This window comes from Felis catus, chromosome A1 (genome assembly GCF_018350175.1).
Source record: "Felis catus isolate Fca126 chromosome A1, F.catus_Fca126_mat1.0, whole genome shotgun sequence".
Classification (NCBI taxonomy): Eukaryota; Metazoa; Chordata; class Mammalia; order Carnivora; family Felidae; genus Felis; species Felis catus.
The window spans coordinates 114,208,118-114,219,720 of record NC_058368.1 but is presented as its reverse complement, the minus strand read 5'-3'; the positions used below and the strand labels follow the sequence as shown (position 1 = coordinate 114,219,720).

Sequence of the window (11,603 nt, the reverse complement as noted above, 5' to 3'; positions counted from 1 at the left end):
TGAATTAATGAGAGTTATATTCTATGAGAATTATGGTTATAATTTTTGATAATTTAAAATCTGAGACACTGGCAAAAATAAAAGCTTCATTTTGTTCTTCTCTTAGTTATGGTCAAAGTGGTAGTTCTATATTCTTCCAGATGTCTTTCTTGTGTTTCTGTTAGTAATAGTGTTTTGAAAGGGGCCGTAAAGTATATGTTCATAGGTGATGTTATGAAATTTATCTGAAATACATTTCAAATATTAAGCAGTTTTGGATTTGGTAGGTATTTCATTAAGAATTGTTGGTGGGTATTTAATCAAAGACTATCATAACGAACTGTTTATACTACAGAGACTAAAAATTGTCTTTAATTTAAAACTAAGTCTTTGTTAGTGGGTTGGTTTGGCCCAGTACAGTAGTTGCTAAATTATATTTACTTTGTGGGTGCTTAGTCAGCATGCTTTTTGGTAATTGTTAATCCTTAAAAGATTATCTGTACCAAGTATGGGTTTATAATCTGGAGCATTACATTTTGGTATATTCATTTGAATTTATTCAACAGAATTTTTATTATCTTTAAGTACCAAATCTTGTAGACATCTGAGCCTATAGTAGTGGATAAGACAGTGTCCCTGTGGTCATTGAGTTTACACCCCTGTGGTTAAAATAAGTTCTCTTACCTCTTTAGAATTTTTCCGTACAATTCTATTAAGTATTTCCTTGTTTAATGCTAGTTTCCAACCACCAGTGAAAATCATTACCTTGAGTGTGTTACTGATAAGTGTATTAAATTGACCAGCATTAGTCTCTTAACTAATTTTCCAGTTTTCTTCAACTTATGTTGTCTTACAGTTCATTCTCTGCATAGCAGCCAGAATTATCTTTTAAAACTGTTACTTATCTTCAGAGGCCTCCTTGTGGCTTCCCTCTTTAATTAGAATAAACCCTTTACCATGGCTTTCAAGACCTTGCCTATTGTGCCCTTAGGCCATTTTATCATATCCTACTCTCATTTTCTGTTCCTTAAACATGCCATGCTTCAGGGCCTGTGCATTGGCTGTTGCCTCAGTTGGGGAGGAATGCTCTTCCCCCAAATCTTCTATGCTAGGTTAGCTGCTGCTTCTTCCATGTTCAATTAGGATGTCACCATCTCAGAAAGTCCTTTTTTGTCAGTCCATTCAATGTAGTCGCTCTTCCCCCAAACCATGTTCCTTTTGGCACTGTGATGTCATCCCCTGTTCTCTTCTTCTTTTTTTTTTTTAATTTATTTTTTTAAATGTACATCTAAGTTAGTTAGCATATAGTGCAACAATGATTTCAGGAGTAGATTCCTTAATGCCCCTTACCCATTTAGCCCATCCCCCATCCCACAACCCCTCCAGTAACACTCTGTTTGTTCTCCATATTTAAGAGTCTCTTATGCTTTGTCCCCCTCCGTGTTTTTGTATTATTTTTCCTTCCCTTCCCTTATGTTCATCTGTTTTGTATTTTAAAGTCCTCATGAGTGAAGTCGTATATTTGTCTTTCTCTGACTAATTTCACTTAGCATAATACCCTTCAGTTCCATCCACGTAGTTGCAAATGGCAGTCCCCTGTTCTCTTTATAGCACTTAGCACTCTTTGAAATTATTTTATGAATCTGATTACTTGTTTTTTGTTTTTACTTCCTTGAATATATGCTCCATGAAAACAGGGACCATGTCTCTTTGTTTATTACTGTATCACCAGTGCTTATTAGAGAATCTTTCTTTGTGGTAGGTTTTCTATGAATAATGGCTGAAAGAATGAATGGTATAGCTTGCTATCTGTAGAATTTAAATATTTCATTTAACCTTGACATATCTGAGCCTGTGTGCTGTTAATGTCTACTCTCCTGTTGTATATCATGCTTATTCTTTTGCATCTTTAACAAAGTCAATATTACTAACCTGTGGTCTTGGTTCTGAAATGTAGATGCAAAACACAAAAGCTCTGATGGAGAATTTGTACCTCAGACACGCCCACGTAGTAACACTCTTCCAAAAAGCTTTGGCTCTTCTCTAGACCATGAAGATGAAGAGAATGAAGATGAATCCAGGGTTATTCAGAAGGAGAAGAAGCCATCTAAGGAAGCAACACTTGAACTTATTCTGAAAAGACTGAAAGAAAAACGTGTTGAGAGGTGTCTTCCAGAAGATATCAAAGTAATCTTGACCTATGCTTTTTGCCCAGACTAGCCTTTAGAGTCCCTGAAACAAAATAATTACCCCAGTGGCATAGAATTGTGTAGGTGGTCTTATTGGTTTGAGGATGCTCCCCAAGTTTGCAGATAAACATGTTTTTATCTCCACACCCGAAGTGTCCAGTCATTCTGGGACTGAGTCACAGTAGTAAAACTAAGGGGCACTTGGCTGGCTTGGTTGGTAAAGCATGTGACTCTGTCAGGAGCTTGGGAGTGAGTTTGAGCCCTACGTTGGGTGAAGAGACTACTCGGGAATAAGAGCTTAAAAAAAAAAAAAAAAAGTAAAACTAAAGAAACGAGAATGCTGATCTGTTTATTTATATTGGAGACACTTGGCAAGATGAGTATATAAAGAGTGTAAACATAACTGAGCTTGAGTCTTAGCCTTGTGTCTTAATAGTTACTTGTATTGAGTTCTTAGCTTTTGCAGGCCCTGACTCATTGTGTTATTTCCATTTTGCCCCTGTGTCCTTTCAACAGTCCTATGACTCACATGGATATGATTATGTCCTTTAAAGTGCTAACACAATATGGTTGTGAGGATTAAATAAAAGAGTTTTTTCAAAGAACTGTAACTCAATAAACCCCATTCCTAGGACAGTCCTGGTCAGAGCATTTGGCAACCCAAATTATTTATCAGATGAGATTTGCTGAGACCATACAGAGTTGGTCTCAGGTGAACTTTTGTGTAGGCAGTGATGAGCCCTGATCCTGATGCTCATTCCTAGCTTGACAACAGAGTACACCTTTCTCAAAATCGAAATATTGGAAGTGTTTGTCTCCCTTGAACAGGGCTAGATTAGAATTTTTAATCACTTCCCTCCCTCCACTTTTCTTATTTTTCAGTTTTGTGTTAGATCAGCCAACCTCCTGTCCCCTCTCTCCACCCAGTTTTCTAGAGATGATTTTTTTTTTTAATATATGAAATTTATGGTCAAATTGGTTTCCATACAGCACCCAGTGCTCATCCCAAAAGATGCCCTCTTCAGTACCCATCACCTACCCTCCCCTCCCTCCAACCCCCTATCAACCCTCGGTTTGTTCTCAGTTTTTAAGAGTCTCTAGAGATGATTTTGATTGGATCATCATAATTTGAATTCATTGTCTTAGGTTTAAAGTGCTGGCTTGAGGTTGAAATCACAGTGTTTTATAGGCTATCCCTAGCTGTCCTCTACTGGATGTATATAATCTAATGTATTAGTTACAGGAAGATATTATCCAGTGAATTTTTTTTTTTTTTTTTTTTTTTTTTTTTTTTAATTTTACCTCTCTTCCACTCTGGTGAGAAACATAGATTGTCTCACCCTGGGAGTAAGTAGAGAGTCTGTTTGGTCTGGTGTTCAAAAGGCTGTTCAGTGGAACATCGGTTTTTTGAGATGTTAAAAGGTGGTCCCGTGGAACAAAGTGGGAAGGTTCTGTGGGCAAATAAGTTTGGGATGTCTTTCCTCTGTTACAGTTTAGAGTACTGAAAGATAGGAGATGAGTATTGCATGTAAAGAAAGCATCATATAGGAAGGGAAACTGAGCTTATATAGTAGAAGTCTAGGTCACAAATTGGCAGTGTTTCACTTTTTCAAGATTTATCTACTATACTGCTGCCAGATTTTCTTAATAGTTTAGTAGAAATGGTAGATTATTAGATCTGTGCTATTGTGTGTGTGTGTTTTATGTGTATATATGAAATTATAGTTACAATGCTAATAGAAGACTGCAAAATTAATCAATAGGCATTTGTGTGTGCCTGTTGTGTGGTAGGTAGGCACTATTATAAATGCCTTTGTAACATATTAACTCATTTAGTCCTCAGTAAAGCCCTATGAGGTAGGGTCTAGTATCCCTATTTTATAGATTAGAATATTGGACAAAAAGAATTTAACTTACCCAAGGTCACTAAGCCAGTATTCATAATTTATTTAGGTAAAATATAAATAAGCCACCAAAGAGGGTTGGTACCTCCTTATTAGAAGACCACATTCGAAAAATGTCTGCAAATCTGTAAGGAAAGGCTGCATTCTTTTTTTAAAAATGTTTTTTTTAAGTAATCTTTATATCCATCATGGGGCTCAAACTCACAACCCCAAGATCAAGAGTTGCATACTAACAGACTGAACCAGCCAGGTGCCCCAGGAAAGACTGTATTATTCTAGGCTGGAGTGGTGATTGGCTGCCCTTTTACCCTAATTATTTACGTTGTGGGGATGATGAAAATCATGATGATGCCAGTGAGAGTGGTTTTTTTATTTATTTTTTCTTTTAAATTGTAGAAAATGACAAAAGATCACTTGATAGAAGAGAAAACTTCTCTCCAGAAAAGTCTTCTTTACTATGAAAGTCAACATGGAAGGCCGGTAAGTGTCTCTTGCTAAAAACATTTGATTTTCCATCTTAAAAAAGATCACGAATCACCTTTGCGGCCCACATCTGCAGAGCTGTTTTATAGAGCACTGTTTCCTGCATTCATAAGATTGCCTATTTATTTAAAATAACTTCTTAAAAATTGGGTGAAAGTCATATTGCTTAATGCTTTGGACTTCAAATTTTCTGATGACTAGGTAATTGCCATTTTCCTTGCTTTAGGTGACCAGGGAAGAAAGACACATTGTGAAACCTCTCTATGAGAGATACAGACTTGTAAAACAGATGCTGACAAGAGCTAGCATCACTCCTGTCCTTGTGAGTAAAACACACAAAGCTTTATCTAGTTTGTTTTACCAAGGCCTACCCTTTAAAAAATACTTTTATGGTGGTATATTGGAGAAATACACAGCTAAAGTAGCAAGAATTGTATATGTAAGGTGAGGTTACTGTTTTTAGAAGATAGGAAATTAACAATCAGTGTGTACCTCCCATCTCCCAGGCACTTGTAAAAGCACTCTATGTATATCATAAAAGAAGATGTTATTAAATCTTGACAAGTCAGAACAGGTAGCAGATAATAGCCTCCTTTTCACACATGATGAAACTGGGGCTAAGGAGTGATACACCCAGGGTAAGCTACGTTGTGGAATTAAAAAAAACGATTCCTTCCTTCCTTCCTTCCTTCCTTCCTTCCTTCCTTCCTTCCTTCCTTCCTTCCTTCCTTCCTTCCTTCCTCTCTTCCTCTCTGTCTCTTCCTTTCTTTCCCTCCCTCCCTCTCTTTTCTCTTCCCTTCTCTTTCTCTCTCTCTCCCTCCCTCCCTCTCTCTCCCCCTCTCTTCTCGCTCCCTTCCCCTTCCCTTCCCCTTCCCATTACAAGTGGAGAGGGGCAGAGGGAGAGGAAGAAAGATTCTTAAGCAGGTCCATGCCCAGCACACAGCCTGATGCAACATGGGGCTCACATGGGACTCGATCTCACAACCGTGACCTGAGGTGAAATCAAGAGTTGAATGCTTAACCAAATGAGCCAGCAGGTGTCCCCCACAAAAAACAAATTTCAGACCCTGGTCTAGTTTCTTTCAATTTAAATATGCGCGCGTGCGCGTGTGTGTGTTTTAATATGAAATTTATTGTCAAATTGGTTTTCTTACAATACCCCTTACTCATCCCAACAGGTGCCCTCCTTAATACCCATCACACACTTTCCCCTCCCTCCCATCCCCCATCAACCTTCAGTTTATTCTCAGTTTGTAAGAGTCTCTTATGGTTTGCTTCCCTCCCTCTCTTTTTTTCCCCTTCCCCTCCCCCATGGTCTTCAGTTAAGTTTCTCAGGATCCACATAAAAGTGAAAACATATGGTATCTATTTTTCTCTGTATGACTTATTTCACTTAGCATAACACTCTCTAGTTCCATCCACGTTGCTACAAAAGGCCATATTTCATTCTTTCTCATTGCCAAGTAGTATTCCATTGTATGTATAAACCACAACTTCTTTATCCATTCATCAGTTGATGGACATTTTGGCTCTTTCCATAATTTGACTATTGTTGAAAGTGCTGCTATAAACATTGGGGTACAAGTGCCCCTCTGCATCACCACTCTTGTATCCCTTGGGTAAGTTCCTAGCAGTGCTATTGCTGGGTCATAGGGTAGATGTATTTTTAATTTTTTGAGGAACCTCCACACTGTTTTCCAGAGTGGCCGCACCAGTTTGCATTCCCACCAACAGTGCAAGAGGGTTCCCGTTTCTCCACATCCTCTCCAGCATCTATAGTCTCCTGATTTGCTCATTTTAGCCACTCTGACTGGTGTGAGGTGATATCTGAGTGTGGTTTTGATTTGTATTTCCCTGATGAGGAGTGATATTGAGCATCTTTTCATGTCCCTGTTGGCTATATGGATGTCTTCTTTAGAGAAGTGTCTGTTCATGTTTTCTGCCCATTTCTTCACTGGATTATTTGTTTTTCGGGTGTAGAGTTTGGTGAGCTCTTCATAGATTTTGGATACTAGCCCTTTATCCGATATGTCATTTGCAAATATCCTTTCCTATTCCATTGGTTGCCTTTTAGTTTTGTTGATTGTTTCCTTTGCTGTGCAGAAGCTTTTTATCTTCATGAGGTCCCAGTAGTTCATTTTTGCTTTTAATTCCCTTGCCTTTGGAGATGTGTCAAGTAAGAAATTGCTGTGGCTGAGGTCAGAGAGGTTTTTTCCTGCTTCTCCTCTAGGGTTTTGATGGTTTCCTGTCTCACATTCAGGTCTTTCATCCACTTTGAGTTTATTTTTGTGAATGGTGTAAGAAAGTGGTCTAGTTTCATTCTTCTGCATGTTGCTGCCCAGTTCTCCCAGCACCATGTGTTAAAGAGACTGTCTTTTTTCCATTGGATATTCTTTCCTGCTTTGTCAAAGATGAGTTGGCCATACTTTTGTGGGTTCAATTCTGGAGTCTCTGTTCTATTCCATTGGTGTGTGTGTCTGTTTTTGTGCCAATACCATGCTGTCTTGATGGCTTACAGCTTTGTAGTAGAGGGTAAAGTCTGGGATTGTGATGCCTCCTGCTTTGGTCTTCTTCAGTATTACTTTGGCTATTCTGGGTCTTTTGTGGTTCCATACAAATTTTAGGATTGCTTGTTCTAACTTAGAGAAGAATGCTGATGCAATTTTAATTGGTATTGCTTTGAATGTGTAGATTGCTTTGAGTAGTATTGACATCTTAACAATATTTACTTTTCCAATCCATGAGCATGGATTGTTTTTTCCATTTCTTGGTATCTTCTTCAATTTCCTTCATAAGCTTTTTCAGCATACAGATCTTTTACATCTTTGGTTAGGTTTATTCCTAGGTATTGTAGGATTCTTGGTACAGTTGTGAATGGGATCAGTTTCTTTATTTGTCTTTCTGTTGCTTCATTATTAGTATATAAGAATGCAACTGATTTCTGTACATTAATTTTGTATCCTGCAACTTTGCTGATAAATTCATGTGTTTGAAACACATTAGTTTTGCAGTGTGGAGTTTCCTCAGAAAATTAAAAATAGACCTACCCTGTGACCCAGCAGTAGCACTGCTAGGAATTTACCCAAGGGATACAGGAGTACTGATGCATAGGGGCACTTGTACCCCAATGTTTATAGCAGCACTCTCAACAATAGCCAAATTGTGGAAAGAGCCTAAATGTCCATCAGCTGATGAATGGATAAAGAAATTGTGGTCTATATACACAATGGAGTACTACATGGCAATGAGAAAGAATGAAATATGGCCCTTTGTAGCAACGTGGATGGAACTGGAGAGTGTGATGCTAAGTGAAATAAGCCATACAGAGAAAGACAGATACCATATGGTTTCACTCTTATGTGGATCCTGAGAAACTTAACAGAAACCCATGGGGGAGGGGAAGGAAAAAAAAAAAAAAGAGGTTTGAGTGGGAGAGAGCCAAAGCATAAGAGCCTCTTAAAAACTGAGAACTGAGGGTTGATGGGGGGTGGGAAGGAGTGGAGGGTGGGTGATGGGTACTGAGGAGGGCACCTTTTGGGATGAGCACTGGGTGTTGTATGGAAACCAATTTGACAATAAATTTCATATATTGAAAAAATTAAAAAAAATATTTGAAGAAATAATAAAAAAAAGAAACACATTAGTTTTGTGATAGCTGTCATGATGTTGACTTAATTAATTGTACAATCTAATAAACTGATTTTTTTCAAGTTCATCTTTTTTAGTGAAGAAGTATTAAAATAATACGCATTCACCTTGGTGTACATTTTTAGAGAAAAACAAATGATACGTACAAATTAATTGCTATCCCCAAATTAACCCATAGATACTATGACTCTAGATTTCTCTCAGGCTCAAATAGAAAGCTGCATGTAGCCCATTCTGAATCATCTTGTAGGAATTAATTCAGTGGAACTCATGGTTTGCTTAGGCATGTAGGGTCATTTTTAGATTGATAGTCACTTGCATGGGGGTTTCTTTCAGGCTTTGACTACTCATTATTAGAAGGCTCACATTGGCTTTCTGAGCATTTTTTATTTAATTCCCATATAAATGGATTCTTTTTAATTGGCTGCTTTTTTTTAGTTGCTCATCCCAACACTATTTCATTTAGATAAAATCAGTTTTCTTTGAATAGGAATCCTGTGTAGTTTATATTTGCACATATTTGATACACATCTTAATTCTTTGATTACAAGGCATTCTGTGTGTCACTGACATTTTCATAATTCAAATTCAAAGTCTTCAAATTTCTTTATGAAAACCATTTGAGAAATCCACAAGTTTTTTTAAAATAAAACCGAAGCTTTAGGAAGCATTACTAGATCTTATGGGACTCCTAAATATGACGATCACATAGAGAAATTTGAAGTGTAAAAGTTAAGCCAAACATGAAAAGATGCTCAACGTCGCTCCTCATCAGGGAAATACAAATCAAAACCACACTCAGATATCACCTCACGCCAGTCAGAGTGGCCAAAATGAACAAATCAGGAGACTATAGATGCTGGAGAAACGGGAACCGTCTTGCACTGTTGTTGGGAATGCAAACTGGTGCGGCTACTCTGGAAAACAGTGTGGAGGTTCCTCAAAAAATTAAAAATAGACCTACCCTATGACCCAGCAGTAGCACTGCTAGGAATTTACCCAAGGGATACAAGAGTACTGATGCATAGGGGCACTTGTACCCCAATGTTTATAGCAGCACTCTCAACAATAGCCAAATTGTGGAAAGAGCCTAAATGTCCATCAGCTGATGAATGGATAAAGAAATTGTGGTTTATATACACAATGGAGTACTACATGGCAATGAGAAAGAACGAAATATGGCCCTTTGTAGCAACGTGGATGGAACTGGAGAGTGTGATGCTAAGTGAAATAAGCCATACGGAGAAAGACAGATACCATATGGTTTCACTCTTATGTGGATCCTGAGAAACTTAACAGAAACCCATGGGGGAGGGGAAGGAAAAAAAAAAAAAAGAGGTTTGAGTGGGAGAGAGCCAAAGCATAAGAGGCTCTTAAAAACTGAGAACAAACTTAGGGTTGATGGGGGGTGGGAGGGAGGGGAGGGTGGGTGATGGGTATTGAAGAGGGCATTTTTTGGGATGAGCACTGGATGTGGTATGGAAACCAATTTGACAATAAATTTCATTTAAAAAAAAAACAAAGTTAAGCCAAGACAGTTTGATAGGAAAGAATAATTTTTTTCAGCAAATGTTCTTGAGACCATTGAGTATTCACATGCAAAAAAAAAAAGCATGAATGTAGACCCTTATCTCACACAAAATTTAACTCAGAATGGTTCATTGACCTAATTGTAAGAGCTAAAACTATAAAAGTCATAGGAAATAGAAGAATAAATCTTTGCAATCTTGAATTAGGCCGGGTTTTCTTGGATATGACAGCAAAAACACTGTCAAAAAAAAAAATAAATTGGACCTCATCAAAATTAAAAAATATCGTGCATGAAAGGACATTTTGAATTGAAAAGACAACCAACAGAATGGGATAAAATGTTTGTAAATCATGTATCTGATAAGGGACTGGTACCAGAATATATAAAGAACTCTTAGAGTTTAATAATAAAAAGTTAAATAACCCAATTAAAAAGTGGACAAAGGATTTGAATAAACATTTCTTCAGCGATCTGTAAGTGGCCATTAGGCACTTGAAAAGATGTTCAGCATCATTAGTTATTAGGAAATGCAATAAACCACATTCACATACCACTTTATACCCACTAGTATGGCTTTAATGAGAAAAGATAACCGTGTTGACAAGGATGTGGAGAAATTGGAATGCTTACACACTGCTGATAGAATGTTAAATGGTGCAGCTACTTTCATAACTAGTTTGGCAGTTCCTCGAAAGGTTAAACATAGAGTTGCCATCTAACCTAGCAATTCTCCTTCTAGGTATATGCCTCAGAGAATTGAAAATATGTCTGTACAAAAACTTGTACACAATTGTTCATACAGCATCATTCCTAATGGCTAAAATATAGGAAAAAACCCACATGTCCAGCAACTGATAGATAAACAAATTGTGCTTTATGCAAATATTGGAATATCAGTTAGCCATAAAAAGGGAAAATGAAAGCTATTGACAGCTATTGTTAAAAAGGCAAATGCTCCAAATAAAATTGCATGTAATACTTTCTTTTTTAAAAAATATTTATGGAATGAGCTCTTTTAGAGTATCCAGACATAAATGAACATTTAGCACTCTTGTGCATACGTAAATAAGAAAACATAAACAAAAATAAATTTACTAAGGAATCCTAAAAATTTTATTTCATGTGGTTAAGGTTTTGAAAATAAAAGTTTTATATCTGTTCATAGTGAATGAAGCTTCCTTGAATGCTTTAAATATTTAAAGTGTAAACCATTTTTATGTTACAGGGATCTCCATCTACCAAGCGAAGGGGTCAGATGTTACAACCAATCATAGAAGGAGAAACTGCCCATTTTTTTGAAGAAATCAAGGTAATCCTTAAGAGAATTCATTCTCTGATGTCTTTCTTAAGGAAAAAGTTGAGTCATGGCTTGTTTATCTGTTCAATAACTTATTAGGAAGAAGAAGAAGATGGTGTTACTCTGTCCTCTGAGCTAACTGATATCTTGAAAACTGCTGTGCAGGCACAGTCTTCATTGGAAAACTCTGAATCTGATGTTGAAGAAAATCAGGAAAAACTGGCTCTGGATCTCCGATTGTCAAGTACTCGAGCAGCTTCTATGTATGTTTGCTGGTTTGTGATTTTAACCTATTTGTATAATAAAATTTACATGCTGGTGTAAATGTTAAGTAAACAAGAACTTGGAGGGAATTAATGTAGTGCTTCAGAGATGGACCCTTTTTAGAGTGTGATTTATAAATCACTGTGTTTTAAAAATTAAAGAAACTAAAATCCTGCATTTGCTTCATAACAGTACAGGAATCAGCTAGTTAGGTTTGTTCTCTCTCAGCTTCTTTCCCTGGTATGGTGTGTAACTGGTTTTCAGCCCTGGCTTCACTTTTTTTTTAAATTTTTTTTTTTTCAACGTTT

General features: G+C 37.1%; 1 protein-coding gene across 13 annotated transcripts in view; it reads left to right on the top strand.

Moving 5' to 3' along the window:
- Window positions 1–11,603, top strand: part of FAM13B (family with sequence similarity 13 member B) — a 90,591-nt gene that overhangs the window by 73,810 nt on the left and 5,178 nt on the right. For 7 of the 13 annotated variants that reach the window (XM_023255566.2, XM_023255564.2, XM_023255556.2 and 4 more), the window contains 5 exons: window positions 1,937–2,166; window positions 4,469–4,552; window positions 4,782–4,877; window positions 10,960–11,043; window positions 11,131–11,294. In XM_023255566.2, coding sequence (XP_023111334.1) covers window positions 1,937–2,166; window positions 4,469–4,552; window positions 4,782–4,877; window positions 10,960–11,043; window positions 11,131–11,294 — 658 coding nt within the window. The remainder of the gene's footprint in view (window positions 1–1,936; window positions 2,167–4,468; window positions 4,553–4,781; window positions 4,878–10,959; window positions 11,044–11,130; window positions 11,295–11,603) is intronic. The other 6 variants (XM_045059391.1, XM_023255563.2, XM_023255548.2 and 3 more) reach the window with 4 other exon arrangements.